Below are 26,039 nucleotides of genomic sequence, written 5' to 3' on the forward strand. Positions count from 1 at the left end.
GGTCAGCCGCTTTCCCCAATCCTCCTTGCAATCTCTTCGACTTCCATTTCATCGAGAGTATCCTGACCCAATGAATTTGAGTCCATAACCCTCAGCTACCTCCGCGGCAGTACGGAGCTGCGTAACCTTATTCCCACTAGTAACCGCCACTGTAGCCCATAGCTTATAGTCCATCCATCATATGGTGGTATCCATGATTGGCGATACACATAGTATCAGCGCCAAGGCTGTCAACCTCCAGGTTATATCTGATTCTAGGCCACGGTCTCTATGTCGAACCAACACCCTGAGAGGAAAGTGGAACTAGTCCAGCCTGGAGGCTTTACTCTAAAGGTCACTTTTGGTCTAACTAGTGCATGTCTAACAGGTCGAGGCCACTGTACACGGAAGCAACTAAATCCATGAGGATTCGAACGATGGGTGCACTAGTCTGCGATGCAGTAGGTATATAAAGACTTGATGGTGAATTAGGACACGACGGTGTTTCTCGAACCGTATCGCACAACCCTACTCACTGTTCTGGACCTGACTATTTCATTTATATACTTAATCATCATGGTCGTACTAAAGACCCAGTCCGAAGTTGGACACGCTCCTCCTCCTCAAGCTCCCTACAGTGTTATCACTAATCTTCCGGGATGGGATGTGGCGAGGGCCATTCGAGAAGGCGATCCTGCTCCTATGAAGAAGCTGGTTCACATATATCCTCGCTTCATGCCCACGCACTATTCTGCTCAAGTAAGTCCATATATATGTGAGAATAACGTACTGACGACGCTGGCTTTAGCTTGGGCATGAGATTGCAAAACGTCTTGGCCATACCGACAAGGCTGCGTTGGTTTATCTTAACCCTGCGGTATGGCCATATACTCTTCATCATGTCACCCACGAGAACCGTGGAGACAAACGCTTGACAGTCCAGGACGCCACTCTCAAATGCGTCGATATAGCAGGCCATAGAGTATATCTTATCCTTGTTAGTCCAACGGCGATGCCTGCTGTCGTGCTCACTTGGCAGAATCCAGGACTCGGAATCTCTATTCGTGGAGCTGAGGATCTTCTCAAAAGCATAGACACTATCAAGGAAGTTCCCTTTGAAGCCGAAAAAGGCCCTATCCCATCTCCGACTTGGACTCCCGAGAGCGAAGCCCATGGTGATCTCCGGACGAGGATCGTCGAGCTTCTCCATCGTGCACCGGTTGATGCAGACAAGGTGAAGTGTACACCAAGCGATGTGTTTCTATACCCGACGGGCATGGCTGCTATCTTCCACTCCAGCGTTCTGTTGACAAAGCACCGACCTGGCACTATTGTCATCCTGGGTATCATCTTCCACAATACATACCACCATCTTATAGAAGAATGCCCGCAAGGAATGAAACATTTTGGAAAGGTTGATAAAGAAGGTCTTTCGGTCTTTGAGGACTGGCTAAAGCATGAGAAAGAAGAGGGAAGACCTGTCAGCCATGCATTTGTGGAGGTTCCTGGAAACCCAACCTTGGAAACTGTCGATACGAAACGTTTGAAGGAACTAGTAAGCGGATCTTATATTGCCCTGCCCTACTGCGGACTCGCTGACACTCAATAGTCTGAAGAGTATGGATTCTTTCTCATCATCGACGACACAATCAGTGGTTTCGCCAATATAGACGTCCTATCCAACTCGGACGTCCTCCTTTCATCTCTCACCAAGTCCTTCAGTGGCTATGCCAATGTCATGGGCGGTTCCATCGTCCTAAATCCCACTTCTCCCCATTATCATAATCTTCGGTCTCTTTTCAAAGAGTCTCATCATAATGAGCTCTTTGCTTCCGATGCGAAAGTCTTACTCTCCAATTCAAAGGACTTCCTTGAGCGTACCAAGATTCTTAACCGGAACGCTCTCGCCATGGCGAACTTTCTCCACAAAGCCATCTCAATCCCAGACTCTCCTGTGGTCAATGTGCAATATCCCAGTCAACTTGGCAGCAAGTCAAACTACGATGCAATTCTAAGGCGAGCAACACCAGAACTGCCAGAGCCTGGATACGGCTGCCTCCTGACAGTTGAATTCTCAACTGTTGAAGCTGCGATTGCGTTCTACGACAGGGCAGGCTTCTATCCGAGCCCTCACCTTGGCGGACATGTCACAATCATGTTTGCGTACAACATGGTCGTCTTTGGTAAGAAACCCGACGAGAAGGCGTATATGCATGAACTAGGAGCCAGGGAAGCAAGTGTGCGAATCTCGGCTGGTCTAGAAAACGAAGAAGACTTGATCGACACTCTAAGAGATGCTCTGGAAGTTGCTACTAAAGTCAAGAAAGGGCTCGAAGCCGGACAATAGCCCCCCGGTACAGGTTTCAAGGCTGGTAGAATGATCATAGCATTAATCAAATTAAACATGTCCACGTCTATCTATCCCCCACAAATATGCCCAACGCCTGACCCAGCCAGGAGGTTCATCATCGTACAACCTTTGATCTAGTAAACCTCATCAACTCATCTACATGGTATATCATTCAACGTCGAGTGAGCTCCGTACTTATCATTTCTATGCAACAGAGGTCACTCTGCGGATGGTCCTTCTTGCTCCTTCGCCTGTGATCATGATGGCGCTCTCCGCCTCAAGAGCCCTCATCACGTCGTTGAATTCGGACTGTTCGACAGGAATGCTGGCGCCCTCACTCAGTCGGCGAGCAACATCAGTCCAGCGCACGGTGTTGCCACCAGCTGTCATGTCATCCAAGAGGCGTAGGAGAGCGGTACGTAGCTCATCGCGACGCTTGCGATCAGCAGCACTTGTTCCCTCAGTGAGGAGACTCATGTCGATACGTCCCTGAGCATCTGTGGCGGCGGTCTTGAGGGCGCTCTGAATGAGACGATTGGCCTCGCGAACATCGTCACGTGTGACAGTCTCAGAAAGGCGCATCTTGGCGTGAGCTTCGGAGAGACGAATCATACTCTCAAGCTGACGGGTGGTGGCAGTGATACGCTTATCAGCGGCGCGGACATCTTGTCCAAGGGAGCGCATGGCAACATAGCAGTCGACCAGCTCCTGAGCCGCTTCTTGTGAGATAGTAGGTTGAATCTTGGATCTCGCATAGGAAATATAGAGAGTGAGGAACTCGACTGGCAGAATATCATTCTTGTTGGGAGCGGATTGGGGCTTGTCCTCAAGGTAAAGCGATAAAAGATGTTTGGCCAAGCGTCGATCGTTCTTCTCATCGGCATTGTCCAGGATGAGGTACACGAGGTCAAATCGCGAGAGGAGGGTAGGAGGGAGGTCAATATTTTGAGGAACAGGAAGATCGGGGTTGTACCGACTGCCGATAGGGTTTGCGGAGGCGAGGATACTAGTTCGCGCATTGAGAGTGGTGATAATACCGGCTTTGGCGACTGAGACGGTCTGCTGCTCCATCACTTCGTGGAGTACGGAGCGCGTAGCATCAGACATCTTATCAAACTCATCGATACAGCAGACACCGCCGTCTGATAAGACCAGGGCTCCAGATTCGAGGACAAGCTGTCTTGTTTCTGGGTCGCGAGTAACGTACGCAGTTAAACCGACAGCTGAGGATCCCTTGCCACTCGTGTAAACGCCGCGGGGGGCAATCTTGTGAACGTACGAAAGCATCTGCGACTTGGCTGTCGACGGGTCACCACAGAGGAGGACATTAATGTCACCTCGATATTTGGGACTACCACCCTTTTGGAAAGTCTTGTTGGTGCCCCCAAAGAGTTGCAGCAGGATGCCCTTCTTGACGTCGTCCATTTCGTAGATAGAGGGAGCTAGGGAACGAGCAAGAAGCTCGTAGATATCATCACGGGCGGCTGTCTCCCGGATCTTCTCTTCGTCCTCAATCGTGATCTTTCGTGTCTCTTCGATGCCGTTCTCTCCGGCTTCAGCTTCCTCCTCACCAGCGACACCGAGCGTAGAAGGGTCAGCGCCCATGCGCTTCTTATCGACCTTTTGAATGTGAAGAACATCAACATATGTTTTGTGCACGCTCTTGAGGGCACGCTGGCGGGGGTTGACACGAACAGGGCTGACACGGAAGATACCTGTCAACTCAACACGGTCACCAGCCTTGCAAAAGTCGACCAGCTCGTTGTAAACGCAGACCGACACTGAATGAGGCGTCTGACCAGCAGGCACAGCATCGGGTGTCTCCTGAAGCTTAATGACCTGCTTGTCCTCGAAGGAACATCTGTTGTGCACGATCAACATGGAGTTCTTGGACTTGCAAATCTCACGAGGACACTCGGTGGGCTCGCGAATTTTACCACGATCTAAGCCAACATTGACAGAGTGGTTGCAAACATTGCAACGAAAGAAGGCATCTTTCATATCAGGAATAACGGGGGTTGTTCGGATAACGAGACCCTTGATGCTGATCAAGCGGTCCATATCTGGTCTATGTTAGTCGAAGGAAGGGATACTTATAGTAGAGTATAACTTACCAGAAGGATTCAGATCTCTCAGGTTGGTGGTCTTGTCCAGACCAAATGGTCGAACCACATAAATAGATGAAGCTACTTGATCCTCCAGCGAAGCTTGCTGCTGTTGATCTGGTTGTGTCCGGGGTGTGGGCGCCTCTTCGGGTCTATCCGAGCTGGGAAAGACAGGTTCTGAGCTCTGAGTGCTCTGTTGGGAGGCTTGGTGGCCAGCGCTGCTCTGCGACTGACGGTTTCTCAAAGTCTCTGCCCGTGCAATCTCAACCATCATGTCATGAACGGACTGATCCATGACTGGCACGATTTCCTGGGGGTAGGCTTGAATTTGATGCCATAGCTTTCGGGTTGGTGGATATAGGTTCAGGTCAGAGATATCAAGATAAAGTCGTGTTGTTCCCAAGAGCAACATGTTCTCCAGAGCCTCCCAATATGGCTTTGACTCTGCATCAGGAGCGTTCTGAACATCTTCATCTGACGCACCATCGCGGTACATCCGATACTTCTGTGTAAAGTTGCGAAGGAATTCCTTGAACGATGCGAAGGTATCGTCGATAGAGACAGTCGTGCCCCAAATAAGACTTTGTCCTTGTCCACCAAGAACATCAGCCTCTGACGTATTGGGGTCCCTGTTCGCGAAAGAGGCGGCATCGGATCCATCAGCGGGACCCTCACGAACTACACGGCCAGCATCGTCGAGAATCACTCGCCGAGAAGCACGGGGTGTTCGAGTCGCATCGGAGTTGATATCACCTCTGCGGTGAGGTGCCGGCGTGCCGAGTTGAGAACCCAAGAACAAGCCGCTGCTCTCACTTCGAAGCTCAGACTGTTGTCGCAGTGATCTGCCAGGGCTGGAGCTAGGCTCGTAGTGGATAGGTGAAGATCCTATGGTGGTCAGTTAAGTGAAGGTAAGGTTGATTAAGCCAGTTCTCACCTCCATGATAGGCCGGTGTGGTTGGGTTTGCTCGAGGTGTTCTTTCAGGATCCAGGTCGCTTTGAGTATCTGTCATCTGTCGCAGGGGAGGGCTAGGGACATCGCTCTGGCTGTTCGTCATATGCCCAAATGGCGAAGACACATCTCCGGGGAGATTGTTCTGATTGCTTGGTCCTGGTGACGAAGACTGATAGTGGAGGGGACTCGAAGGGGCATCGAGCTGAGAGTTTCCTTGACGGGGCGTCTCTGAATTGCCAGCAGCACGACGAGGGGTCGCTGAGCTGCGTGTCGACCTTTTCGTAGGCGACGACATTTTCGTTTTGGGTTATTTGTATGTTTATGCCAGAGAAGGTAGAAGAAGTGACTTGGCGTGACCCTTGTCTTTTGCTACTGTTGATGTTGGGAAATTGGTGGTGAAGATGAGGGGCCGCGCAGGGATTGGCTGGGTGACGGGTCGCGTCTCCTTTTTCAGACGCGTAAAGTGCTTGACGCGAGGGCGGGGGGCTTGCCAATTAACCCGTCATACAGGGAGCTTTTGATAAGATAAGACGGTTGGCCATACGGAGCGGTCAAACGTTGGTCCCGGGTATCCCTAACAGTGTGGCATTGTTGGCATCTGGAGGAGCCACCATTGAAGTAGAGCACTTACAAGCCAACAAACATTAAAACAGATTGCAATCATGGCCCCTGGGATGTCGCTTTTCTCGGTTCAGGCCATCCTGATCCTCAGCACTGAAGATGGCTCTCGGATATTCGCAAAGTACTTCCAGCCACCTCATTCAGCACCTAATGGTACATTCATCCTCCCCTGAGCTTCCCTCACTATGCTACCAGTGAGCGCAACGACAGCTGACAACTGTTACGAACAGCTCCCACAAGCACGTCAGCCAACCCCTACTCCGATGCGAAATCGCAAAAGGCTTTTGAGAAGGGTCTTATCGACAAGACTGCCAAGCAGAACGGCGATATCATTCTTTACGATAACCGAATTGTGCTGTACAAGATGGAGTCAGATGTCATGATGTATGTTGTTGGCAGTGTCGACGAGAACGAGATTCTGCTCTACAACACCATTCTCGCTCTGCGGGACTCTCTCCACATCCTCTTCAAGTTAGTTTCTTTCTTTTCGAGCCCGCGCAAACCATTGAAGCACCGCTAACACAGTACTATAGGCAATCCGTTGACAAGAGGACAATTGTCGAGAACTACGACCTTGTTTCGCTAGCTATTGATGAGATTGTCGACGATGGCATCATTCTTGAGACTGATCCCACTATCATTACCCAGCGCGTTAGTCGAGCACCCACTCAAGACATGCCCGTTGGCCGCATCGACCTTAGCGAACAGGGTGTCAACAACTTGGCGCAGCTAGGAAAGTCGAAACTGGCGGACTGGCTCCGTCAGGGTCTGTAGAGATGGGAACAGGTTTATGTGTGGAGAGTCGGGAGTTTTGTCGTTATTCAGCGCCGCATGCAAAACCAAAATCAAAAGAGGAAGACGCCGCGCCAGTGGTCTGGTCTGGTCTGGTCTGGCTGACACAGGGTCAAGAAACAGAGTGTTTTTTTATACAGGTGTGCTGGTGTTCTAATTGATATGATCATTCATGCTCTAGTCTCTGAAGCCGCTTTACGGAGCCGGTTCATGACCGCCGCTGCGATATCGCTTCTATCTTCTATACCATCAACAAAAATGGTGTCTGCGCCTCGTCGATCAAACTCCCGGAGCGCTGCAAAAAGACCTCTCGCAATTCCTTCAGTGCCTCTGCCCAGATCGATATCCAAGATCTTTCCTATTGGCTGCTCCTTTTCATCCAACAGATCGCCCTCGTATACTTGGAATGGCGAGTCATCCTCATCGGGTCCTTGTACGTCGGTGAGATGCTGAAAGCTGGCGCATCGCAGACCAGCCCCTGACTTCCATCGCTGGGTGCGAATAACCCCAACAACCCTGCCCTTCCGCTCGCCGTTGCTAGCATGGCCATTGACTGTCCCATTGGCCGCCTTCAAGTCGAGAGAAGCTATTCCATTGCCCCCTTCTCCGAAACTCGACTCATAAAGCACTACTGTAGCTTTTGGACTGTAGTGCTTGTACTTCATCCCTGGAGCCCGAGGTGCAGCTTTTCCCTCTTCGCTCTTGTCTTGATAAGCTATTGATACATTCTCCCAACCGGGGCAGCTTCGTAGCTCATCTATTCCGATACCTCCTGGGCGAAGGACGACGGGGGGGTCACATAGTCCATCCACAACAGTGCTCTCCACACCTACTTGGCAGTGTCCACCGTCCAAAATGAGCTCGATCTTTCCGTTGAGGTCGTCCATCACATGTTGTGCCGCTGTGGGTGAAGGTTTGGTGGAAGCGTTGGCTGATGGTGCTGCCAGGGGTACACCAGCTAGCTTGATAAGAGACAAGGCGAGGGTTGAAGATGGCATTCGCACGCCAAAGGTCTTGAGACCTGCAGTCACCTCAGGCGCTAGTTTCGACGGTACCGGGTTAGGTAGAAGAATAGTCAGAGGTCCAGGCCAGAAACGCTCTATCAAAGCCCTGTATCGTTGGGGTATAGGATCAGTTTCATCAGTGTGGCCGATATACTGTCGCAGCATTTCCAGGTCGCAAACATGTGAAATGAGAGGGTTATCTGAAGGTCGTCCCTTTGCCGAATAGATTCCTTTAACTGAGGGAGTCCGAGTAGCATCTGCACCAAGGCCATATACAGTCTCTGTCGGGAATGCGACAGGCGTGTCCTTGGTCCGTAGCAGGTGAGCAGCATCTTGCAGAGCCTCAAGAGCGAGTTTATTTTCACATTGAACTTCCCAGTGATTCAATTTTGCGAGACCATCGCCAGGTCGAAACTGGCCTAGAGAGCCCTTGCTCGGGACTTTCACTATCCTTGTCTCCATTGCAGGCGCAGCCTGAGAGCCAAATGTTTGTGATGTAAGTGGTGTTCTCAATATCGGAGAGGGGTAGGTGGTTTTTTGTAACTCTCGCTTTGGAAAATAGAAGAGGGTGTTTTCCGAAAGTGTAAGCGTTAGCAAATATCTTCGGAAACTATGATATTGAGGTTTGTGGCTCGGGGTTCGCGATAGTTGGGCGATAGAAAATTTCATCACACTGGGCCTCATGCTCACTCATCATGGCGAGCTAAAATGGAGCCTCTGGCTGGATTTTGATGGTTGAGAGTGACTCAGAGCTGAAGGCAATGCCCAATCGAAAATCGCTGGACTTAGTGTACCAAGTTCGGCTTTGGGAGTGCCTGAGGTCTGGTGCCACTAACGTCTATTCAGTGGCACGTTAAGGCGAAAGGCCACTGAAAGTTCAGACCTAGGTATAGGTAGTCCCAAAACGAACAATATCAGTGGAGACTAGGAAGGCATGTACGAAAAATGATTGTCTAAAGAACGCAGTTTGTTGCAAGTTTTGACACCAATAATCGCATTTTATTTTGTTTGGCTAATCCTGGTGCTCTTGATTGATCTAAGTTAAGGTAGCTTCAATTACAGCCCGTCAGATTCTAGGTGATCAGAGAGAAACTTGCATCAGTAGTGGCTATCAACGTTTTACCAACCGTAAAGTACGAAATACTCGCTTGCATCGACTCTACTCTTACATCTCTTTAGACTCTTTTTTTTTCTTTCTATAATCAACGCCGTCTCTTGATGTCCTTGAATATCTTTAACTGCCAGATCATCCTCTAACCAAACTTCTCGCCCGCCTCCTCTCCTCCTCAGTCAAAACCCATTCGATGGCATCGTCTTCTCCATCTTGGGCCATAACCTCATCCCACTCGTCATCTTCCATGTTGGCGACCATGAGTATTTGCAGGACCTTGGCGAAGACCTCTCTCACGGCGTAGTCCCCACGAGATACGATGTCTACTAACGCGATAAAATCACGCTCCAGTCTGATTGCACCAAGAGCATTTGTGCGGCCCGCATAGCCCATGATCTTCTTCTCCCATATCTTGGAGAGGTAGCGTGCTGTGGTGTCAAGGAGAGTGGTGTATGTCCCTGGTGTCATCAAACGTGCAATTGGCTTCATGAGTTGATCCCAACCATGCTCGAACAGTCGGGGTACTTGTTCCAGGAGTTCATCCTCGTCTTCGTCATTCTGCTGCGCTATATCTGCAATATCGTCCTCCGACAAGGTGTAGTCCGCATCACGGAATGTATCTGTCAGGACCGGCCTTAAACGGAGCTTGACAACCTGGTTGAAGAGTACCTGGATTCCCTCGTTGAGCAGCTCGGTCGTTTTTCCGATGAACGAAGTTTGAAGGGTGTGTAGCGCGTTTGCAACAAAGATAACATCTCGCTCAAATGGGAACGAATCCTTGAGGGGCCCGTTTTGGGCATCACCGTTTGGCAGGTGACTCGATTCCCCTATCCGTCCCGTGATAATTCGAGTCAAATACTCGTTGGCCATGTCCAGACTATTGATAAGAACGATGAACTGGATGATCTTGTCCTCAGGTGGGAAGCCTCCCTGGACGACCGGTCTAGGATACGATTCATCTCTCATCTTGCGCTGGATCATACCAACAAAGTCGGAGCCAAGCACTCGGCCAACTGTCGGGACGACAGAAGCAATGACATCTCTTTGTGATGTTGAAATAGATTTCTGAATGACCGCATTCACAATGTACATGACATCGTCCACCGCTAATATAATGTATGGGGCGTTGCCCTCGATCTGCCTGCTCAAGCTTAATGACAGACCGGTAGGATATTCGTCCAGCTGGAACGCCTTTTCGACAGAACGACGGAAGAAGAAAGTAGTCATGACGTTATAAGGGGATGTGAGCTTGGTAGATACTTTTCGGTACAGATTTGACTTGACAAGTACGTCTGGTATGACAAGAGGCGCTTCATCTGGTGTGTCGGGATTCTGCGACGTATAAGTTTCAGTTTATCTCGAGCTTGAATAGCCAAACATACCTTGCATTTGCCGGCGAGGAATCGAGTGTACAATGACCAGCGTCCAAGCATCACCGCAATCTCGCTCAGGAGGCCGTCAACTTCTCTCATATTGACACCCTCATCCTCACTTTCTCGGGGATTGTTGCCTACCCCTATGGCTGGCGAGTTCACCCTCGGTGTGCCACCACGAGGGGGCTGGGGTAAGAAGCTCTGGACTAAAAACGAGAATGGATAACTCCTGACGTCGGTGAGTTTTCTATCGATTCCTCTTTCGTCGCTCCAGGTGTCGACAATGATACCACCCTGGACATCCGCTTCCATCTGTAAACGTTCAATAACACGAACCATTTTTCCAGAGCCATAATGACGCTCTACAAGTCCGCCGTGGCCTTCGACAATCTGGGCGATGTGCTCAAACAACTTCGTCAAGGCGTTGGCATAAAAGAAACCTTCCCTACGCTGTCCGTTCAGGGCGTCTTTGAGTGTCGCTCGAGCGGTTCCAGCGACTCCCTGGCACACATATCTTCCGTAGACATCTAATCCGACCTCAGCTCTTCCTATCAAGGGGAAGAGCTTGAAAAATCTAGTAACTTTCGTGCCATCACTCTCCTCTGCCGCCTTTTCAAACTCTCTCAAGAAGAGGCCGCATAAACTCTCCTTGGCTTCTTCCAATGTCACCCATGGCGGGTCGGGGACTTCGACGCTGGGTACTATGCCAACAGCGAATGAACCTTTTGTGATCTCTTCTGGTATCTTGCTTGCTCTTGATATGTATCCAGCAGCAGCCTCCCAGTCTTGGGGCGCTCCCATGGAACCCACCACGCCATTGACACAAGCCTTGAGCTCCGCGACCTGTTCCACCACACCCAGCGTTTCTTCGACTCGACTCTTTTCGAGGTCCAGCTCCTTGACCCTGTCACTCAGTCGGCCAGCCGTATCTGCTGCCGTTGCTAGCATGTCATTTCCAATTGAACGTGCGGCGATGACCTGCGCTCCCAGTCCAGCCCGCAGCAGATCCAGCCGCCCAAGGTCGCGGGATAAATCAGCCTGTGAAGCCACGAGAGCATCGAGGCGGGACGTTATAGAAACCTCGTGGGCATGCAGGGAGGCGAGCGCTTCACGAATCTCGGACTCGGTGTTGGCATTGTCAAGGGACGAAGTAGAGACAGCGGCTGGTGTTTCGACGACAGGGTGTTCGCTGTGGGAAATGCCGTTTTGAAGGCTTAACATTGTCATTAAGATGTCCTATTCCGGCGGCGCATTTCTGCCTTCTGCTTCTTTTTCTCTACGTTCAGGGCGAATGAAGAAGAGACGTGGGGCTTACAGCGCAAAGGGGACTTACTTGTCGCAGCTGGAGGCGTTGCCTTGTTGGTGCCACGCAGCCTCTCTCACTGGGAGAGCTCCCCCCCGCAATTTTCGTTATGGAGGCCTACCCTGCACCTCGAGACAGAATGACATGCCCATGGCCAACAATCCCTTGCTGGAAAAAAGACACAGCAAAGAAGTATTAATAAGATAGTTTAATGGAATTTCGGTCGATACAGGTTTGTTTCTGGACCTTTATAATATACAGCTTCGGTGCATTCGCTATGCAATACGTTGTACAAGGTTTATATCTTTATGCTACAATATGTCCCTTTTAAATGAACCCCTAGCCCCTCTCAGTAAGAAATGGTACCTCCTATTACACCGCCTGGCTATAACCGTTTCCAAAACGCCTTTTCTTATACTTGAGATATTTTCGCAGCTCGTCCGCCCAGAATACCGTGCTACACAACAGAACGAGTCGTACGAGGTCAAAAAACCCAAGAGCTTCTGTCTGGAAAGTCTCCTGGAGCCAAGGAAAATAGATGACAAGCAACTGTCCAGCAATGCTGAGAGAGACAGCCCAGTTGAACAAGTTGTTAGAAAAGAGTCCAACTTCGCCCTGAAGCACCGACTTAGACTCTGACCGGCAGCTCAAAGCATTGAACATGTCGAAGAAGACGAAGCAGGTGAATGTCATCGTCGTGTCACGTCGGGTTACTTGTGCATCAGCCATCATCTCACGACGGTAGATGAGCATTGTTCCAATAGTAATAATGGCCGCCGATGTGAGAACGCGTGTAACAAGCGACTTGGTAAGTACTGGATCTCCTCGTCGTCGTGGAGGCTTGGTCATAACATCAGGGTCTACCCTTTCAACACCCAAAGACTGAGCTGGAGGGCCATCCATGATAATGTCTATAGCATGACGGTTAGCTTGGGTGAGGCTGGACATCAGCTGTTGCACTTACTAATCCAAAGAATCTGCATGGCGTTCAAAGGGGATTTGAAGCCAAAGCAGGTGCAAATAAAAACAAGTGCCAAACTGGCAGCACTTGTGCTGAGTTGGAAGGTCAGGAAATTCTGGATGTTGTTGAAGATACCCTTGCCCTCTTCGATGGCTCTGAGAATTGTAGAAAAGTCATCGTCCGTCAAAATCATGTCTGCTGCCTCCTTCGCAACATCAGTTCCATGGCGGCCCATAGAGATACCAATGTCTGCCTTCTTCAAAGCTGGCGCATCATTGACACCATCACCAGTCATTGCGACAATATCGCCTCTTGACTGGAGGGCTCGAATGATCTTAAGCTTGTGGTCTGGATTCGTTCGTGCAAATATGGTTGTGTGTTGCATGGCCTGTGCCAGATCTTCCTCCGACATCCTGTCAACCTCGTCACCACGCAGCACAGGCCTTACGGTGTTCTGGCCGCCTGCATGTCCACTAGGGACTGCAATGTTCATGCCCAGTTGCTTTCCTATCGCAAGCGCTGTCGTCTCTGCATCGCCGGTAATCATGATGACCTTGACCCCACCTCGCATCAAGCGCCTGATTGAACGCCCAACTCCGGGTCGCGGAGGATCACGCATACCAACAAGACCCGCAAAGGTGAGGTTTTTGTAAATGTCTTCTGGGCTGTGAGAAAATGGACTCTCGCTTCGGTCAAAACCAGGGGTGCTGCGCGCGGCGGATTTGCTTCTCAAAGGGCGCGTGACGGAGCCGCTGGCAAATGCCAATACCCGTAGACCTTGGACAGCCATGGCTTCGGCGGCTTGAAGGGCCTCCTGACGACGTGCAGAGTCAAGTACAATTTCCCTTCCATCCTTTTCGAGATAAGTGTCACAGGCTGCCAGAACCTTTTCGATAGAGCCCTTCATGTAAGCGAATTCCTTGTCACCCTTTGTTTCGGATCCAATTGTGACACCCATCCACTTTCGTTCAGAGCTGAAAGGTGTCTCGCTCACTCGAGGGCCGATAGATTCTCTAACATCGTGCTCCTTGAAGCGATCAAGGAGGTCCAGCATGGCAACGTCAGTAGGTTGTCCAACCCAGCGGGTATATGTGGAAACCTGACCACGTCCTAGGGTCGACGAAAGTACAGCTGTTGCGGCTTGGCCATGCTCTGTATACTTTTGGGCAAGTCGTGCATCATTCGCAATGTTGCCTATACGAAGCACTCGAAGGGTGGCCTGGTTAAGGTCTGGATTCGTTTCAGCATCATCGTGATCAGACTCCACCGGGACAGGTTCTTGAGCTCCAAAATACCACATTCGAGTAGTTGTCATGTGGTTCGTAGTAAGGGTACCTTGAACGCTCTTGTTAGCTCATCTCCGCGCGTGACGCCCAGTTTTCATACCTGTTTTATCAGTGCAAACTACATTCACGGAGCCCAGAGTCTCGACCTTGGGCATCCTTCGGACGATCGCATTATGCCTAGCCATGCGATGAACTCCCAGAGCCAATGTGACAGTTACAATAATAGGCAGACCTTCGGGGATGGCGGCAACGGCAAGTGATATCGAAATAGTGAAGATCTCAAGAAGTTTCTTCCCCTGGAGCCAGCCGACAACTGAGATGAGGCCAATTACAACAAATGAAGCTTTACTGAGCTGCGAGCCGAGGTCATCCATGGATAACTGAAGCGGTGATCTCGGACTCTCGGTACCAGAAACGCTGACAGCAATAGTTCCAAAGTGTGTATGGCCTCCAGTCGCAAAGACAATACCCTGACCATGGCCCGACTTCACCAATGTTCCCATATATGCAATATTATGAATACCGTCTCCGTGAGAATCTCCATGCTCAGAGGGGGCAAGAGAGTTGGGTCGAGGCAACTGTGATTTGTCGAGACCATATGAGCCAAATCCACGGCTACGTGCCTCAGCCGTCACTCTGACAGGCTCCGTCTCTCCAGTGAGGTTTGACGCATCAATCGTCAAGTCTGCGGCTTTGGTAACACGGATGTCGGCAGGAATGCGATCACCGGTGGTAAACAGAACGAGATCGCCAGGAACCAGTTGAGAAGCCATGACCTTTGAAGAGGTCGCATCCAGAATATCGCTAACTGGAGTGACAGAGCCGGGGGTCAAGGCTGAATCGGCATCATCTGTGCGCGGTGGCCAGGTAGTAGTCTTCCCCAACGGCGATGTTTTGCTCTGACCACGGACCAGATGGGCATGATTCGGCACAAGGTGGTTAAGAGCCTCGATAGACTTTTCAGAACGATACTCTTGTATGAATCCGACGGACACGACAATTGTCACAGCGACTGTGATACTGATAGCGTCATCCATGTTTCCCAAGAGGAGCGATGTACCGGCCGAAACCAGAAGCAGCAGAATAAGGGGCTCCTGGAATTGCTTAACGAATCGTAGCCATAATGGCTCTGGGGGATCGTGAGGAATTTCATTCGGACCATATTCGCCGAGTCTGGTCAGAGCTTCGGTTGGAGTAAGGCCAAGGGTGAGTGATGTCCGTAAATTCGCTGCGGCTTCGCTCGGGGTCATATAGGAGAAATGATCGGCAACGTTCTGGTGGAGTTGTTAGTTTGGGTCTATGGAAATCGAGTATGCTACAGAGGATGCGCATGTTGAGACTAACCCGTGCATCAGAAGACGTGGTTCGGACGTGGCGACTTGGGCGCTGTGGACGATCGCTATCCTTGGAATCAATGTCATCTGCAGCATGCCCGGCGATGGAAGGGATGTTGGATGTCGGTAGCAAGGTGTCATATCCCGGACCGTCGCGGCCGCCCCATGGCAGTTGCATATCGACAGAAGGACGCGCAAGTGGTTGTATTACAATTGTAGAGCAAAATCCGTCGAATGCATGGGTGTTTGAGTTAGTTCAAGATCAAATGCGCAAAGTCATGAGGAGGAGAAAAAGGCCCGTCGATGTTGGAAAGGGAATGTCAGGACATGGAGCAAAGTTGCCACGAGAAAGTTAGTTATCCCAAAACTGGACAGTTCGAAGTCAACCAAACGAAACGGCTCGCTTCAGCCCCGTTAAAGAAGAGATTCAGTCATGGGTGAACGGAAAAGTGAGAAGGGGAAGAGGCCAGCAAGAACAAAAGTAGACTTGAGGATGTGTTGGGAGACCTAAACGGAACTTAAGGTTGTCCTAAGATGTCCATGTGTCTTGTCCTTCGATGAGCGGGTCGGAGCTAGTACCTTTCAAGGCTCGGCAAGGCTGCCAGGGGCTTGCATATCGACTCTAGAAGCTCATCAGCCAGTAGCATCACCTGAAAGACGAAATCTGGCTTAGGGGACGAGTCAAGATTGGTTCTGTATTTGGGGTAACGTTAAATAATTCCCGCCCAGCTTCGCAATGCCAAGCCAATGATGCTTTTGCTGCAGGTTAAGCCACAATGGCGGACTATTTGGGTTGGGAACATTGATTTAAAGAAACAGTCAAGACCGAAAGTTTGGGGTCACTAGGACTCGCGTTGATAATTAATAATTGATCAAGTATAGAATGTACGGGTACCTACCTACCTATAGGACCTCATGAACCTATGGCATCCATGTAAGTGATCCAATGGATATTGGTAGTGACGATCGCTTTTCATGTTCAACGCTCATGTCTTCGAAAAGGAAGAAGGCCATCACAGACTTACTACAACTATCATCATTCTAAAGGACCCAGGGGGCAGAAGATGTTGCCTCATATGAGGTGATGACCTCAGTTTCAGAAAAGTCGACGGATCCAAGCACTCAATTACACGAGCCATCATCCACAAATTTTGGCAGTGTTGGTTGGGAGACCTTGCTAGCCGATGATCGTAGCTGACCAATAAAAACACATCGCTCTACGGATAAACCTGTCTCCGTACACCGCAATAGGTGCCTGCTCCTGCCACAGGCCTGAGGTGCCCCCAGCCACGCCATTTACCGTTGGACAACGACCAGAGCATCCCCCCTCTTCAAGGTCCAGGTCCCATTTTCCCTTCTGATAAAATACCTTGACTGCCTTACGTCGCGATAATCCCGCCCGCGCACACGCCTTGTCACTTTACTGCACTCCCGACACCGTCGCTATCGCCAGAATTTTGGTCGCTATAACATTCTCATTATTTTCCGCGACCTTTTCGCATTGCCTCGAGTTTTTGGGGTACGCGCGACTTTGCTTTTGCGCGTAGAGCAATCCTTCCACCAAGAGCTTGTTTACCCGACGCGCCCCCAGTCTTGGTGTTCATCAACTTAGCCTCGTTCTCCCACTAACTATCACTACCACCATTACCTGAAAGAACCCCTCAATATTCGAGTCCAACCTTTTGTCGCGTGGGTAATTGCCTCTTCTCACCGTCATACCGCGTAATTACGCGAGTGCATCATGTTCTACTCAGAGACTTTGCTCAACAAGAGCGGGCCGCTCGCCCGCGTCTGGCTTTCTGCCAACCTCGAGCGCAAGCTATCAAAGAATCACATCCTCCAATCCAATGTTACAGACAGTGTGGAAGCCATCATCACGCCTAACCAGGCGCCGATGGCCTTGCGACTAAGCAGTCAGCTGCTTTTGGGTGTGGTTCGAATCTACCAAAGAAAGACGCGTTATCTTTTGGATGATTGCAATGAAGCTATGATGAAGATCAAAATGGTAAGCCCTTCCCATGACGCGCTGCATGACCGAGTACACTAATTCTTTTAGGCATTTCGGTCTTCGGGTAACAACGACATGGCCGTCAACCTACAAATCCCCAACCGGGAAGCCCTGACCCTTCCTGACAGAATCACCCCATACGATAATTTCGAACTACCTCCTCCACCAGACGCGAACTGGCTTTTGTCTCAAGTGGAGGATGTGACTGCTGCTCCAATTGGCCGCAAAGGACGCGCTAGTCAGCGTGACATCAACCTTCAAGAAGATTACGATAACAGCCAGTTTCTCAACGATGGCATGGGAATGGAAGATGACATGATTGCACCGCTGGGGAACATTGATTTGGAATTGGATTTTGGTCTTGATGATCTTGGCCTTGAAGGGACAGGTCTCGAGCCCGAAGGTGGCCGAAGGGAGGATCGCACGACGGCTGGTCCCCAGATTGACGATTCAGAGCTTGATTTTCCCCAAAAGGACGACGATCGAGCGATGACTTTAGATCTGCCCGACGAGCGCGTTCAGATTCATGACGGCGAGGATCCCGACCTGATGGCAATTGACTTCAACCCTGACGATGTCTCCCAAGTACCTGATATCGCAGCTTACCCTCCTCCTCGAATTTCAGAGTCGCCGCTTTCCGACATCGACGAAGACCGGGCTGCACAGCTAGAACAGGATCACTCGAGATACCAGATGGCAGACCTTTATGAACCCGACCACGAGGAAGATCAGATCGTTCGACGACCAGCACAGCGCGCCAAGAAACAGAAGATACTCACACCTGATGAAGAAATCGCTCTCTCAAGTAACCACATCAAGCAACAACAAGCCAACCGTGACAATATCATAAAGGAGGGTGGATTCCTTCCCCGTGACCCCTTTCTCCTGGCTTTAATGGATATGCAAAAGAGTGGAGGGTTCGTGTCATCAATCATGGGGGAAGGCCGAAGCTCAGCTTGGGCTCCAGAACTTCGCAATATGCTCACATTAGACACTGCTCGTGGCATGAACGAGCTCAAGCGCAAGCGTGACAGTGGTATTGCTGACGTCGAAAGTGACCACGGCGCTTCCAAGTCACCACGTATGCTCGATGTCGGTTCAGACACTGGACTTGGTTTCGAGGGCGCTTTCGGCGAAATGAGCATCCCCCCAGAGGAAAGCCGCCATGAAATCCCCGCCGACGATGAGATGGAGGACGAAGAGGCAGGAACCATGATGCCTGGCTTTGAAGATACGACTGTTGCTCTGGTCCATCCCGCTGAGAGCGGTCCTGTTTCTCAAGTCACGAAACACGTAGTGCACCAATTGCGAGAGCGATTTGGTGACGATGCTGCTGACAGCCCCAGCAAGCGAACTCAGAGAGCAGTTCTCCTCCAGAACCTCTGCCCTAGACAACAGACCACCAAGGCCGATGCTACCAAAATGTTCTTTGAGTGTCTGGTTCTCGCGACCAAGGATGCCATCAAAGTCGAGCAGGGTCCTGGTCTAGGAGATGACATCCGGATAAGGGCGAAGCGTGGACTCTGGGGAGCCTGGGCGGAAAGAGAAGCTGGTGGTGAGATGTCTCAAGACAATGACGCCCCGAATGAGCCCGAACGTGCTGCAGTTGCTTCAACCGCAGTTGCTGTTTCAGCATAATCTGACAGGTCAGGTGTTTTTGCTTATTGCATCTTAACGAAAACTTGGATGGGCGGCGTGTCAGGTTATATAAACTATTGAATTCCAGCATTCTAGGGCAGTCACTCAGGGGTCGCCCAGATGGTGTTGTCGGCGTTTCGGGAGATACCACGGCTTGCGGTACTTGGTTGGATTGGTCGTAGCTCTTTGGGAAAACGGCAGAGGTCGACGTGCGGCAGTTTCTTTTATGAACGAGTTCTGTTGGACATTGCATTAGTAGTTGAGTACAGTAGTAAAGAACGGTCACTTGTATCTCGACCTTTTAAAGATCTTCTCAGTACCTCGGTGATGCCATAGTTAAATCCTTTCACAGCTGCATTCAACGCGGTGAAGCGCGTAGAAAGTAGATGCTAAGAGCCCCGCCATTTAAACCCCACGTCCAATATGATCTCATTTGCTTCTCCATTTGTTCTCCAGGCATCAGACACTGAGCAGGTACCCAAATAACAAAAGCTCCTTTTTCATTACCTAGGAACCAGGTTTGTACATAAAAACACCGCAACTCGCCAAACATTTAGTCGATCGTTAAGTGCCCCCGAACCAATCCACCATGCCGCCGCCTTCTCAACTCGCCATCGCTACAGGCTCTGTCAACCGACTCCTCAAAGAGGAGGCTTCATACCACAAAGAGGTTGAGGAGGAGGAAGCCAAGGTCAAAGCTCTGAAGGAGAAGATTGATAGCGGTGCAAACGATGATGAGAATGCTTCGTTCATGCTCAAACAGCAGGTCAGTCCGAAAGCCATCACCTTGGTATTCGGCCAAGAAAGTCGATCTAATACAACTTAGCAAACTGCCCTTGAGCAGACAAAGGCCGTATTCGAACCCCTACGACAAAAGATCGCTGTCGCTGTCGAGAAGCTGGAGGAGCAACTCACTGTGAGCGAAGAGCTGAACGCTCCGGAGGACCAGGTGGTGCAGGCCAAGGAGGCGCTGGTAAAAGCCAAAGCTACCCAGGCCGATGCTTAATCGAATCATAAAACAGGACAAGGGAAGGATACTTTACGATACCACTTAGAAGACACTTGATAAAAAAAAAACGGAAACGCTTCTGGACCTTCATTTATGAGGGTATCTTAAGACATAGTCGATAGTACAAACAGCCAAGTGGGAAGCCCTAATTGTCTACTTCCATCTTATCATTACTTTCAGGTGGCTCAACTGTCACCAGGGGAGTCATTCCTCCGTCATCATGGGCTCGACTGAACTCAGGCTCCTCCATGTCAACATCCTCTCCCGATTCTGCCTTACGCTCGTCGTGTGGCGGCATAGGCGAAACATCCCGACTGGGGGCCTGGCTATCTCCCCGGCTTTGAGACTCAGTATGGCCAGAAGGTGGCTTAAGCGTGTCTGGAGCTGGTGTATCCCTCATTGGTGTTGTTCCTCCATTGAGAGCTTCTGGGTTTGGTGTACCTGCGTCCCCATCTGCCTTCATCTGGCTATCCCCGTCGGGATGAGGTGTCGCGTTACCGCTCGGTTCGTTTCTGGGTGTCTGGCCGACCTTGTCCACTTCGGCATCATCCTCAGCATCCTCATTCATACCCTCTCGACGATCGACCTCCTCCTTTTCATCTCTAATCTGTCGCCGCAAGAGCATCCCTTCTTCCATGATTCTATTGAATTGTTCTCGCCGTTCTCTCCAGGTTTCGCTGTAGGTTTCGCTCTCTCGCTCTAGCTCTCGACACTCTTCCTCGAGTTTAGCGAGGTTGGCAATTTGGTCTTCCCGTGGTCGAAGAAGGCGGTTCGATGTGATTTTTTCCGCTAGCTCATCGAATTGTTTGCGCTGTGCGAGGGTGGCTTGTGCGGCCTCGAGCTGCTCTCGAAGTTGGATATTGTTTTGTCGTACTGATTGGCAATCGGCGAGGATACGATCTTGGTCGACTCTGTAGCGCTCACGTTCTTGGGAATTTGCGTTGTGGAGGAACTGCATGCGCGTGATACTGCTGCCAAAAGCATCGAAGTCAAGGTTCATGTCCTCCTTGAGCTGCTTGAGTTTGGACCTGATATCTTCAGACGTATTGGCTCCATTTATGGCAGGATCGAATGGTAGTAAGAGCTGTGATATGGTATTGATTCGTTTGGTGAGACGCTTGAAAGGCTTCTCCTCCACGTTGAGGAGGCGAGTCTTATGAAGCTCAGCCTCTTCCTCAGGATCCAAGAGATCCCATGTGGATGCCATGGTTTGCGGTCGAGTCGCGATCGGATGAGAATGTTTGTGTAGTTTCTGCGTGGGGATATAGGTCCACAGAAAAGACGAAGAAGATAGTATGTCGGTCGCGACGCGTCCCAATCGTTAAAAAAAATTATTTGATTAAGCCTTGCATAAATAGATTTTGAGGAAGTTGAAAGGTGATTGACAACAAAGCTCAGCCTTGTGATAGCATTGAAGATGCGAAAGCAGCGAACCAATGATGCGTCGTAGTGAGGATGACTAAGATTGCTTCTTTGATGATGCATCCTGCCGCCCTCTCCCACTGCTCAACGCCTTCGCTGGTATTTACAACCTGCAATAATCCATCCCAAACACTCCTAATTTTATCCCTAAAACCACTGCGCCCTTTACAAAGGCACAGTCAATCCCGATCGCATCAAGTCATTAACAACATGTCAGAAGAAGAACGAGAACTTCTGGCTCGTATCAGTCAAGTTGCGGGTTTGTGCCCCTCGCGCATCATGGTAAATTCAATTTGCTGATAAATCCTAGGCCAGATCAACCGACATAAGAACCAGCAAGCGGGCTCTCGGGGATCTCCAAGCCATCATCCTGCTCATCATCGTCGTATGTGGAAACTTGCCTTGAGGGGAGATCACTACTGATATGCTCAGAAAACTCCTATCGACATGCGAGTTCCCCGTACCCAGCTCGCCATAATAGAATTGGCCGCCACCCTACAGCGCACCACCACCGGACCCTTCACTTGAATGGCGACAACTCAACTGCTTCTCGGTCTGCCAGTAGTGGTGCTGAAACACCCCCTGGCTGGGTTTCCAGAACCGATCGCCACCGTCAACTTATCAACGCCAACGTTTACGAAAAAGAAACCCAAAACCGAGCCAAGGCCATCGAACAAACACGCCAGAGAAAGATCAGCGGACGTCGGCAGCGCGAGAAGGCTCAGTTTAACGAGTTCCTGAAGCATCAAGCTACCGCTTCGAGCGCGCAGACTAACCCCGCAGACCGCAACGTGCTCACCATCGAAGGTGCCCAATTCCGCGTTATGGACGGTGGCAAGAAGCTTGTCAAAATTCCTGGTGCGTGCAAACTTCGGTGCGACTCTGACGCTTGTGCCTTACCCGCTGCAGATGCCCTCAACTCCTCCTCACGAACTCCAAAGTTCGCCACTGTTGCTGGGGTCAAGTTTTACCGAACAAAGACAGGAAACCTCGTTGCGAACAGATTCGTTAACGACCAACGGTATGAGGTTCTTTTTAGTGAGACGAAGTTGCTAACAGGGTTAAGGCGAACCGGCGCGGTCAAGAAGATAAATCAACCCTGTAAAATCTTCTCAACGACTGGTAATTTCTCTTCCCCAGGCTGGAGTGCTACACATCTCCTTTACCTAGACCGGCCCAGTGGCCATGGGGCGAAACTGACGAGTACTTTGCACATAGGTTCATGCACCAAAGGCCCTCGGTGCCGCTACATTCACGACCCGAACAAAGTGGCACTCTGTAAAGATATACTGAAAGATGGGCAATGTGTCAACGGCGAGTCTTGTGACCTCTCCCATGACATGACTCCTGAGCGCACTCCCAACTGTTTGCATTATGCCAAAGGCCACTGTGCCAAGGCTGACTGTCCTTATACTCACTCTAAAGCGTCCCCAGCCGCCCCAGTTTGTCGCAATTTTGGTTTCAACGGGTACTGCGAGATGGGAGCAGAGTGTACTGACCGTCACGTTTTTGAGTGCCCTGACTTTAGCAATACCGGCCGCTGTAAGGTCAAGGGATGTAAGCTCCCACACCGTGAGAGGGCAAGCGTCCTTCGAAACAAAACCAATGCCGCCGGCGAGCCTCTTGGAGACATTTCAAGTGATGACGAAGCTGCTGATTCCGACGATGTTGATTCAGATGAAGTTGCCGAGTTCATTGATGCAGACTCGGACCTTTCCGATTTTGAAGAACAGAAGGACTTCCTATCGATCTAGATCAATTCATCATGTCTGTTTCTAGCAAGTAGAAGCAGGCAACCTCGGATTCCAACTTGTTGTTCTTTCCTGGCGTCTGGAGACTGGGACGGGATTCTGGTAAATGATTTCAAGATACCCATGACTTATCGGCGCCTGTAAGGGTTTTGGCTATGAAATGCCACCAGCATATCACGAAACAAAGGAAAAGAAACAAAAGATGAGCAAAAGCACGCGGTTATCAAGATGAACACATCTGTGTTCAAAAGAATACCGAAGATAGTAGATATGTATTGAATGAAAGATTCTGTTACTGTGTACGACCATGAGGCAGTATTGGTGATTGCCTAGATGATTACAACGGGTTGAAGATCCTGGATGCCCTCCTGGCTGTAGCTGTCGGGGACGATTTATGCCATGACTACTAACCTAGTAGGTAGATAGGTACCTTAGACGCGGGCAAGACAAGGTGGCATTGGATGAGGGGCATTGTTAGCTTCAATGAACCTAATATTAGTAACAGGTGCCTTGAACTTTTGACTCTGCTTATTCGACATGGGAGCAAACGGCTTCATACCTCATTGAAAGGAAGCTTAAGAGATTGGCTTACGGTCCCAGTATCAAATGAAAAACCGGAATGCTATGACATCCCCAAGTCGGAAAACATCTTTGTCCTGACGTATGAACACCACACCACAATAGCTCTAGGTACTCTTTGAAACGAACCAGGGGTTGCTGATCTTTGTTGGCGCTTAGACCAGAGATCTGAGAAACACCAGTCACATCGTGTTCAATGACAGTTCTGGTACAAGAAGCTGCAAAGCCTCGACTCAGCCTCAATCCATGCATCTGCCTGTGCCCTTGCCTGTGTCTGTTTGCGGTGTCTTGAAGGAATGAGTAAAGCGCCAGTATCTTGATAAACATGCCATCCTCACTCGACAATATTAACCTGATCTTTAGCTTATTTCGTTGATCCCGTCTCGTTCTCGATTGGGTTGTTTGCTTTCGCGAATCGCTGTGTAGATCCTTGTGAACGGACCCTTCCGCCTCCTGTCATCAATATACTGATTACAACCCTGCAAACCTCTCTTCAGTACAGATTACCATTACAGTTAGCGAAAATGGGCATACGCGATATCCTCAAGAAAAAGGACGACCTCTCGACAGGCCAACCGCCTGAGAAAGGCACCATCGATCATCTGGCAGCCCCCGAATTTACCATCATCCGCTCAGACACCTCAACCCAAGAGCGCATCTACCCGCCGTCCATGAAGTCCGTCGACAATCTACATCTCGCAGTCCAAGAACCCAAAGAAAAAGACAAGCCCCGACGATCCCTCGATGTCTTCCGCTCCGGTCGATCACGCTCTGCCTCAGAGTCGAGCCAGACAAAGAAAGAGAGCGGCGCCCGTCGTCTGTCTCAGCGACTGCACCTGAGCCGGGCACCTCCCTCGTCCGAGAACGTCCCCGAGAACCTGCCCGACATTGTTACATCAGATGAGGCGCAGTGGGAGAAGCGCGCGACTATGCTGGCGGGTCAGAATAACCGCGCCAGGAGCAACAGCAGGCCAGGCACGCCCTCGGACAGCAGTAGAGGCGAAGAGCGTGCGGTTTCGTCGCAGCAGATTGATCAGGATATTCAAGAAGCCATTCGCCTCCACGAAGAAGGGAAACTGGAGTTGTCGACACGCATGTTTGGGCGGCTGGCTGATCCTCAAGGTGCCAACAACCCGCTCAGCCAAGTGTTGTACGGCCTTGCTTTAAGGTGAGAACACTGGATAGGATATCAATGTCTCGGGTAGAGCACTTCAGGTAAAGCCTGATAGAGTTTGAAGCTCTGGAGACGGTTGAGACTTCAAACCTTGATATTTACGTTGAGCGATACCCGAAACCTTGTACCAACCTTGTGATCTATCGAAATGAGTTGGTTTACATGTCTCGAACGCTAACATGACTCGTGTTGTACAGGCACGGATGGGGTTGCGCTCCAGATCCAGAGGGTGCCGTCAAGTATCTTTCAGCTGCAGCATCCAATTCTGCGTCGATTGAGCAGATGGCTCTCCAGGCGGGCATGAAGAAGGGTGGAGCTGCAAAGGGAGAGCTTGTTCTCGCCATTTTCGAGCTGGCGAACTGCTTCAGGCATGGTTGGGGCATCGAAAAGGATGCCTACGCCGCCAAGCAGGTACGTTGACTCTGACTCTCGTGGGAGTGACATCAATTGCTGACCATTGGCTTCAACACAGTATTATGAGACTGCGGCGAATCTAGGAGATACTGGTAAGTCGTACATACACAAGCTGAGAACAAGGTCTGACACTATTTGATAGATGCCATGAACGAGATTGCCTGGTGCTACGTCGAAGGCTTCGGGTGTAAGAAAGACAAGGTATGTTACACCAGAAGCCATCTACTCATGACTGCCTGCCTGGTCGGTTCAAGAGCACTCTGTACCATGAGTTGCATCGAAGCCATGGCTGCAGAGATGTTCTCGGTGAGCCTAGGTCACTTGATTCGTCGAGACACTGGCTCCCAACTCACTGCCCAACTCATTCTGTCAGAATCTTCAATCGACTCTAACCGTTTCTATACGTTTAATGATGCTTGATTCATCGCATGAGGCTGATATCCTGTACAGTTCGCGGCAGCTCGGTATTATCGACTGGCTGAGAAGGCCGGTAATAAGACACTAGGGAACTCTTGGTAAGTCCACAGGGCCAGAACCTCCGTCTGCACATCGTCTTCCAGCGTTATTGTGGCGGTCTGTATTTCGATAGGCTCTCGTCGACTCCGCCTTGCTCGGCAGCCACAGGACCTGGTGCCACGGAGGGCGTTCTATCGATTGGTTTTGGTCCCCCATCATGCATCATACGATTCGACGAACAACCGCTGATTCAAACATCGTGCATTAGGATCTGGAAGGAAAAGTACGACCCTCCGGGCGACGGCAACCGCAAGTAGCGCAACTGTAGCTATGTGCCACTGTGACTGAGAGGTGTATCTCCGCGACATATATGCCGTATAAGTCAATCAAGAGGAGAAGGAGGAGGAGGAGGAGGAG

General features: G+C 50.5%; 10 protein-coding genes across 10 annotated transcripts; 6 read left to right on the forward strand and 4 right to left on the reverse strand.

The window, feature by feature from the left end:
* The first annotated feature begins 352 nt into the window (after positions 1-352).
* On the forward strand, positions 353-2,356 carry FOBCDRAFT_314032 (pyridoxal phosphate-dependent transferase). The gene is made up of 3 exons (XM_031181869.3): positions 353-738; positions 788-1,534; positions 1,589-2,356. The coding sequence occupies exons 1-3, from the start codon at positions 556-558 to the stop codon at positions 2,324-2,326; spliced, it is 1,668 nt and encodes a 555-aa protein (XP_031042637.2). The 5' UTR covers positions 353-555; the 3' UTR covers positions 2,327-2,356.
* On the reverse strand, positions 2,357-5,827 carry FOBCDRAFT_255562 (MCM2/3/5 family-domain-containing protein). Its single transcript, XM_031181871.3, has 3 exons — positions 5,369-5,827; positions 4,444-5,319; positions 2,357-4,392 (listed from the first exon to the last, which is right to left on the reverse strand). The coding sequence occupies exons 1-3, from the start codon at positions 5,679-5,681 to the stop codon at positions 2,534-2,536; spliced, it is 3,048 nt and encodes a 1,015-aa protein (XP_031042639.2). The 5' UTR covers positions 5,682-5,827; the 3' UTR covers positions 2,357-2,533.
* A 167-nt stretch (positions 5,828-5,994) lies between these two features.
* Positions 5,995-6,875, forward strand: FOBCDRAFT_4104 (coatomer subunit zeta). The gene is made up of 3 exons (XM_031181872.3): positions 5,995-6,160; positions 6,238-6,478; positions 6,541-6,875. Exons 1-3 carry the CDS (start codon positions 6,049-6,051, stop codon positions 6,779-6,781), a joined length of 594 nt encoding a protein of 197 aa, XP_031042640.1. The 5' UTR covers positions 5,995-6,048; the 3' UTR covers positions 6,782-6,875.
* On the reverse strand, positions 6,876-8,450 carry FOBCDRAFT_4105 (DHBP synthase RibB-like alpha/beta domain-containing protein). The gene has a single exon (XM_031181873.3). The coding sequence runs from the start codon at positions 8,263-8,265 to the stop codon at positions 6,970-6,972; it is 1,296 nt and encodes a 431-aa protein (XP_031042641.2). The 5' UTR covers positions 8,266-8,450; the 3' UTR covers positions 6,876-6,969.
* A 599-nt stretch (positions 8,451-9,049) lies between these two features.
* On the reverse strand, positions 9,050-15,349 carry FOBCDRAFT_235418 (uncharacterized protein; the record flags this gene model as incomplete). Its single annotated transcript, XM_059610022.1, has 7 exons — positions 9,050-10,246; positions 10,297-11,500; positions 11,712-11,758; positions 12,071-12,501; positions 12,555-13,886; positions 13,938-15,111; positions 15,182-15,349. The coding sequence occupies 7 exons, from the start codon at positions 15,347-15,349 to the stop codon at positions 9,050-9,052; spliced, it is 5,553 nt and encodes a 1,850-aa protein (XP_059463839.1).
* A 1,185-nt stretch (positions 15,350-16,534) lies between these two features.
* Positions 16,535-19,125, forward strand: FOBCDRAFT_4116 (Rec8 like protein-domain-containing protein). The gene is made up of 2 exons (XM_031181878.3): positions 16,535-17,176; positions 17,228-19,125. The coding sequence occupies exons 1-2, from the start codon at positions 16,913-16,915 to the stop codon at positions 18,815-18,817; spliced, it is 1,854 nt and encodes a 617-aa protein (XP_031042646.2). The 5' UTR covers positions 16,535-16,912; the 3' UTR covers positions 18,818-19,125.
* Positions 19,126-19,270: 145 nt separating this feature from the next.
* FOBCDRAFT_4118 (tubulin binding cofactor A) lies at positions 19,271-19,897 on the forward strand. The gene is made up of 2 exons (XM_031181879.3): positions 19,271-19,583; positions 19,644-19,897. Exons 1-2 carry the CDS (start codon positions 19,407-19,409, stop codon positions 19,821-19,823), a joined length of 357 nt encoding a protein of 118 aa, XP_031042647.1. The 5' UTR covers positions 19,271-19,406; the 3' UTR covers positions 19,824-19,897.
* On the reverse strand, positions 19,898-21,196 carry FOBCDRAFT_4119 (Tho complex subunit 7-domain-containing protein). The gene has a single exon (XM_031181880.3). It carries the CDS (start codon positions 21,031-21,033, stop codon positions 19,972-19,974), a length of 1,062 nt encoding a protein of 353 aa, XP_031042648.2. The 5' UTR covers positions 21,034-21,196; the 3' UTR covers positions 19,898-19,971.
* A 148-nt stretch (positions 21,197-21,344) lies between these two features.
* Positions 21,345-23,330, forward strand: FOBCDRAFT_211569 (uncharacterized protein). The gene is made up of 3 exons (XM_059609328.1): positions 21,345-21,507; positions 21,559-21,633; positions 21,681-23,330. The coding sequence occupies exons 1-3, from the start codon at positions 21,459-21,461 to the stop codon at positions 23,000-23,002; spliced, it is 1,446 nt and encodes a 481-aa protein (XP_059463840.1). The 5' UTR covers positions 21,345-21,458; the 3' UTR covers positions 23,003-23,330.
* Positions 23,331-24,102: 772 nt separating this feature from the next.
* Positions 24,103-25,939, forward strand: FOBCDRAFT_194976 (uncharacterized protein; the record flags this gene model as incomplete). Its single annotated transcript, XM_059608807.1, has 6 exons — positions 24,103-24,746; positions 24,950-25,163; positions 25,225-25,258; positions 25,309-25,367; positions 25,617-25,681; positions 25,756-25,939. 6 exons carry the CDS (start codon positions 24,103-24,105, stop codon positions 25,937-25,939), a joined length of 1,200 nt encoding a protein of 399 aa, XP_059463841.1.
* Between the last annotated feature and the right edge of the window lie 100 nt (positions 25,940-26,039).

The sequence above is a fragment of the Fusarium oxysporum genome, chromosome I (assembly GCF_013085055.1).
Source record: "Fusarium oxysporum Fo47 chromosome I, complete sequence".
In the NCBI taxonomy this organism is placed as follows: Eukaryota; Fungi; Ascomycota; class Sordariomycetes; order Hypocreales; family Nectriaceae; genus Fusarium; species Fusarium oxysporum.

What these genes read in the sequence shown, in the direction of transcription:
- FOBCDRAFT_211569 (XM_059609328.1), top strand. Translation starts at nt 21,459, where the DNA reads ATGTCAGAAGAAGAACGAGAACTTCTGGCTCGTATCAGTCAAGTTGCG. An exon ending in TCGTATCAGTCAAGTTGCGG is followed by an intron (nt 21,508 to 21,558) that starts GTTTGTGCCCCT and finishes GATAAATCCTAG; the next exon opens with GCCAGATCAACCGACATAAG. An exon ending in TCATCCTGCTCATCATCGTC is followed by an intron (nt 21,634 to 21,680) that starts GTATGTGGAAAC and finishes TGATATGCTCAG; the next exon opens with AAAACTCCTATCGACATGCG.
- FOBCDRAFT_4104 (XM_031181872.3), top strand. Translation starts at nt 6,049, where the DNA reads ATGGCCCCTGGGATGTCGCTTTTCTCGGTTCAGGCCATCCTGATCCTC. An exon ending in ACCTCATTCAGCACCTAATG is followed by an intron (nt 6,161 to 6,237) that starts GTACATTCATCC and finishes TGTTACGAACAG; the next exon opens with CTCCCACAAGCACGTCAGCC. An exon ending in TCTCTCCACATCCTCTTCAA is followed by an intron (nt 6,479 to 6,540) that starts GTTAGTTTCTTT and finishes ACAGTACTATAG; the next exon opens with GCAATCCGTTGACAAGAGGA.
- FOBCDRAFT_4116 (XM_031181878.3), top strand. Translation starts at nt 16,913, where the DNA reads ATGTTCTACTCAGAGACTTTGCTCAACAAGAGCGGGCCGCTCGCCCGC. An exon ending in CTATGATGAAGATCAAAATG is followed by an intron (nt 17,177 to 17,227) that starts GTAAGCCCTTCC and finishes TAATTCTTTTAG; the next exon opens with GCATTTCGGTCTTCGGGTAA.
- FOBCDRAFT_314032 (XM_031181869.3), top strand. Translation starts at nt 556, where the DNA reads ATGGTCGTACTAAAGACCCAGTCCGAAGTTGGACACGCTCCTCCTCCT. An exon ending in CCACGCACTATTCTGCTCAA is followed by an intron (nt 739 to 787) that starts GTAAGTCCATAT and finishes CGCTGGCTTTAG; the next exon opens with CTTGGGCATGAGATTGCAAA. An exon ending in CGAAACGTTTGAAGGAACTA is followed by an intron (nt 1,535 to 1,588) that starts GTAAGCGGATCT and finishes GACACTCAATAG; the next exon opens with TCTGAAGAGTATGGATTCTT.
- FOBCDRAFT_4105 (XM_031181873.3), bottom strand. Translation starts at nt 8,265, where the DNA reads ATGGAGACAAGGATAGTGAAAGTCCCGAGCAAGGGCTCTCTAGGCCAG.
- FOBCDRAFT_4119 (XM_031181880.3), bottom strand. Translation starts at nt 21,033, where the DNA reads ATGGCATCCACATGGGATCTCTTGGATCCTGAGGAAGAGGCTGAGCTT.
- FOBCDRAFT_4118 (XM_031181879.3), top strand. Translation starts at nt 19,407, where the DNA reads ATGCCGCCGCCTTCTCAACTCGCCATCGCTACAGGCTCTGTCAACCGA. An exon ending in CGTTCATGCTCAAACAGCAG is followed by an intron (nt 19,584 to 19,643) that starts GTCAGTCCGAAA and finishes AATACAACTTAG; the next exon opens with CAAACTGCCCTTGAGCAGAC.
- FOBCDRAFT_255562 (XM_031181871.3), bottom strand. Translation starts at nt 5,681, where the DNA reads ATGTCGTCGCCTACGAAAAGGTCGACACGCAGCTCAGCGACCCCTCGT. An exon ending in CACACCGGCCTATCATGGAG is followed by an intron (nt 5,320 to 5,368) that starts GTGAGAACTGGC and finishes TGACCACCATAG; the next exon opens with GATCTTCACCTATCCACTAC. An exon ending in GAGAGATCTGAATCCTTCTG is followed by an intron (nt 4,393 to 4,443) that starts GTAAGTTATACT and finishes AACATAGACCAG; the next exon opens with ATATGGACCGCTTGATCAGC.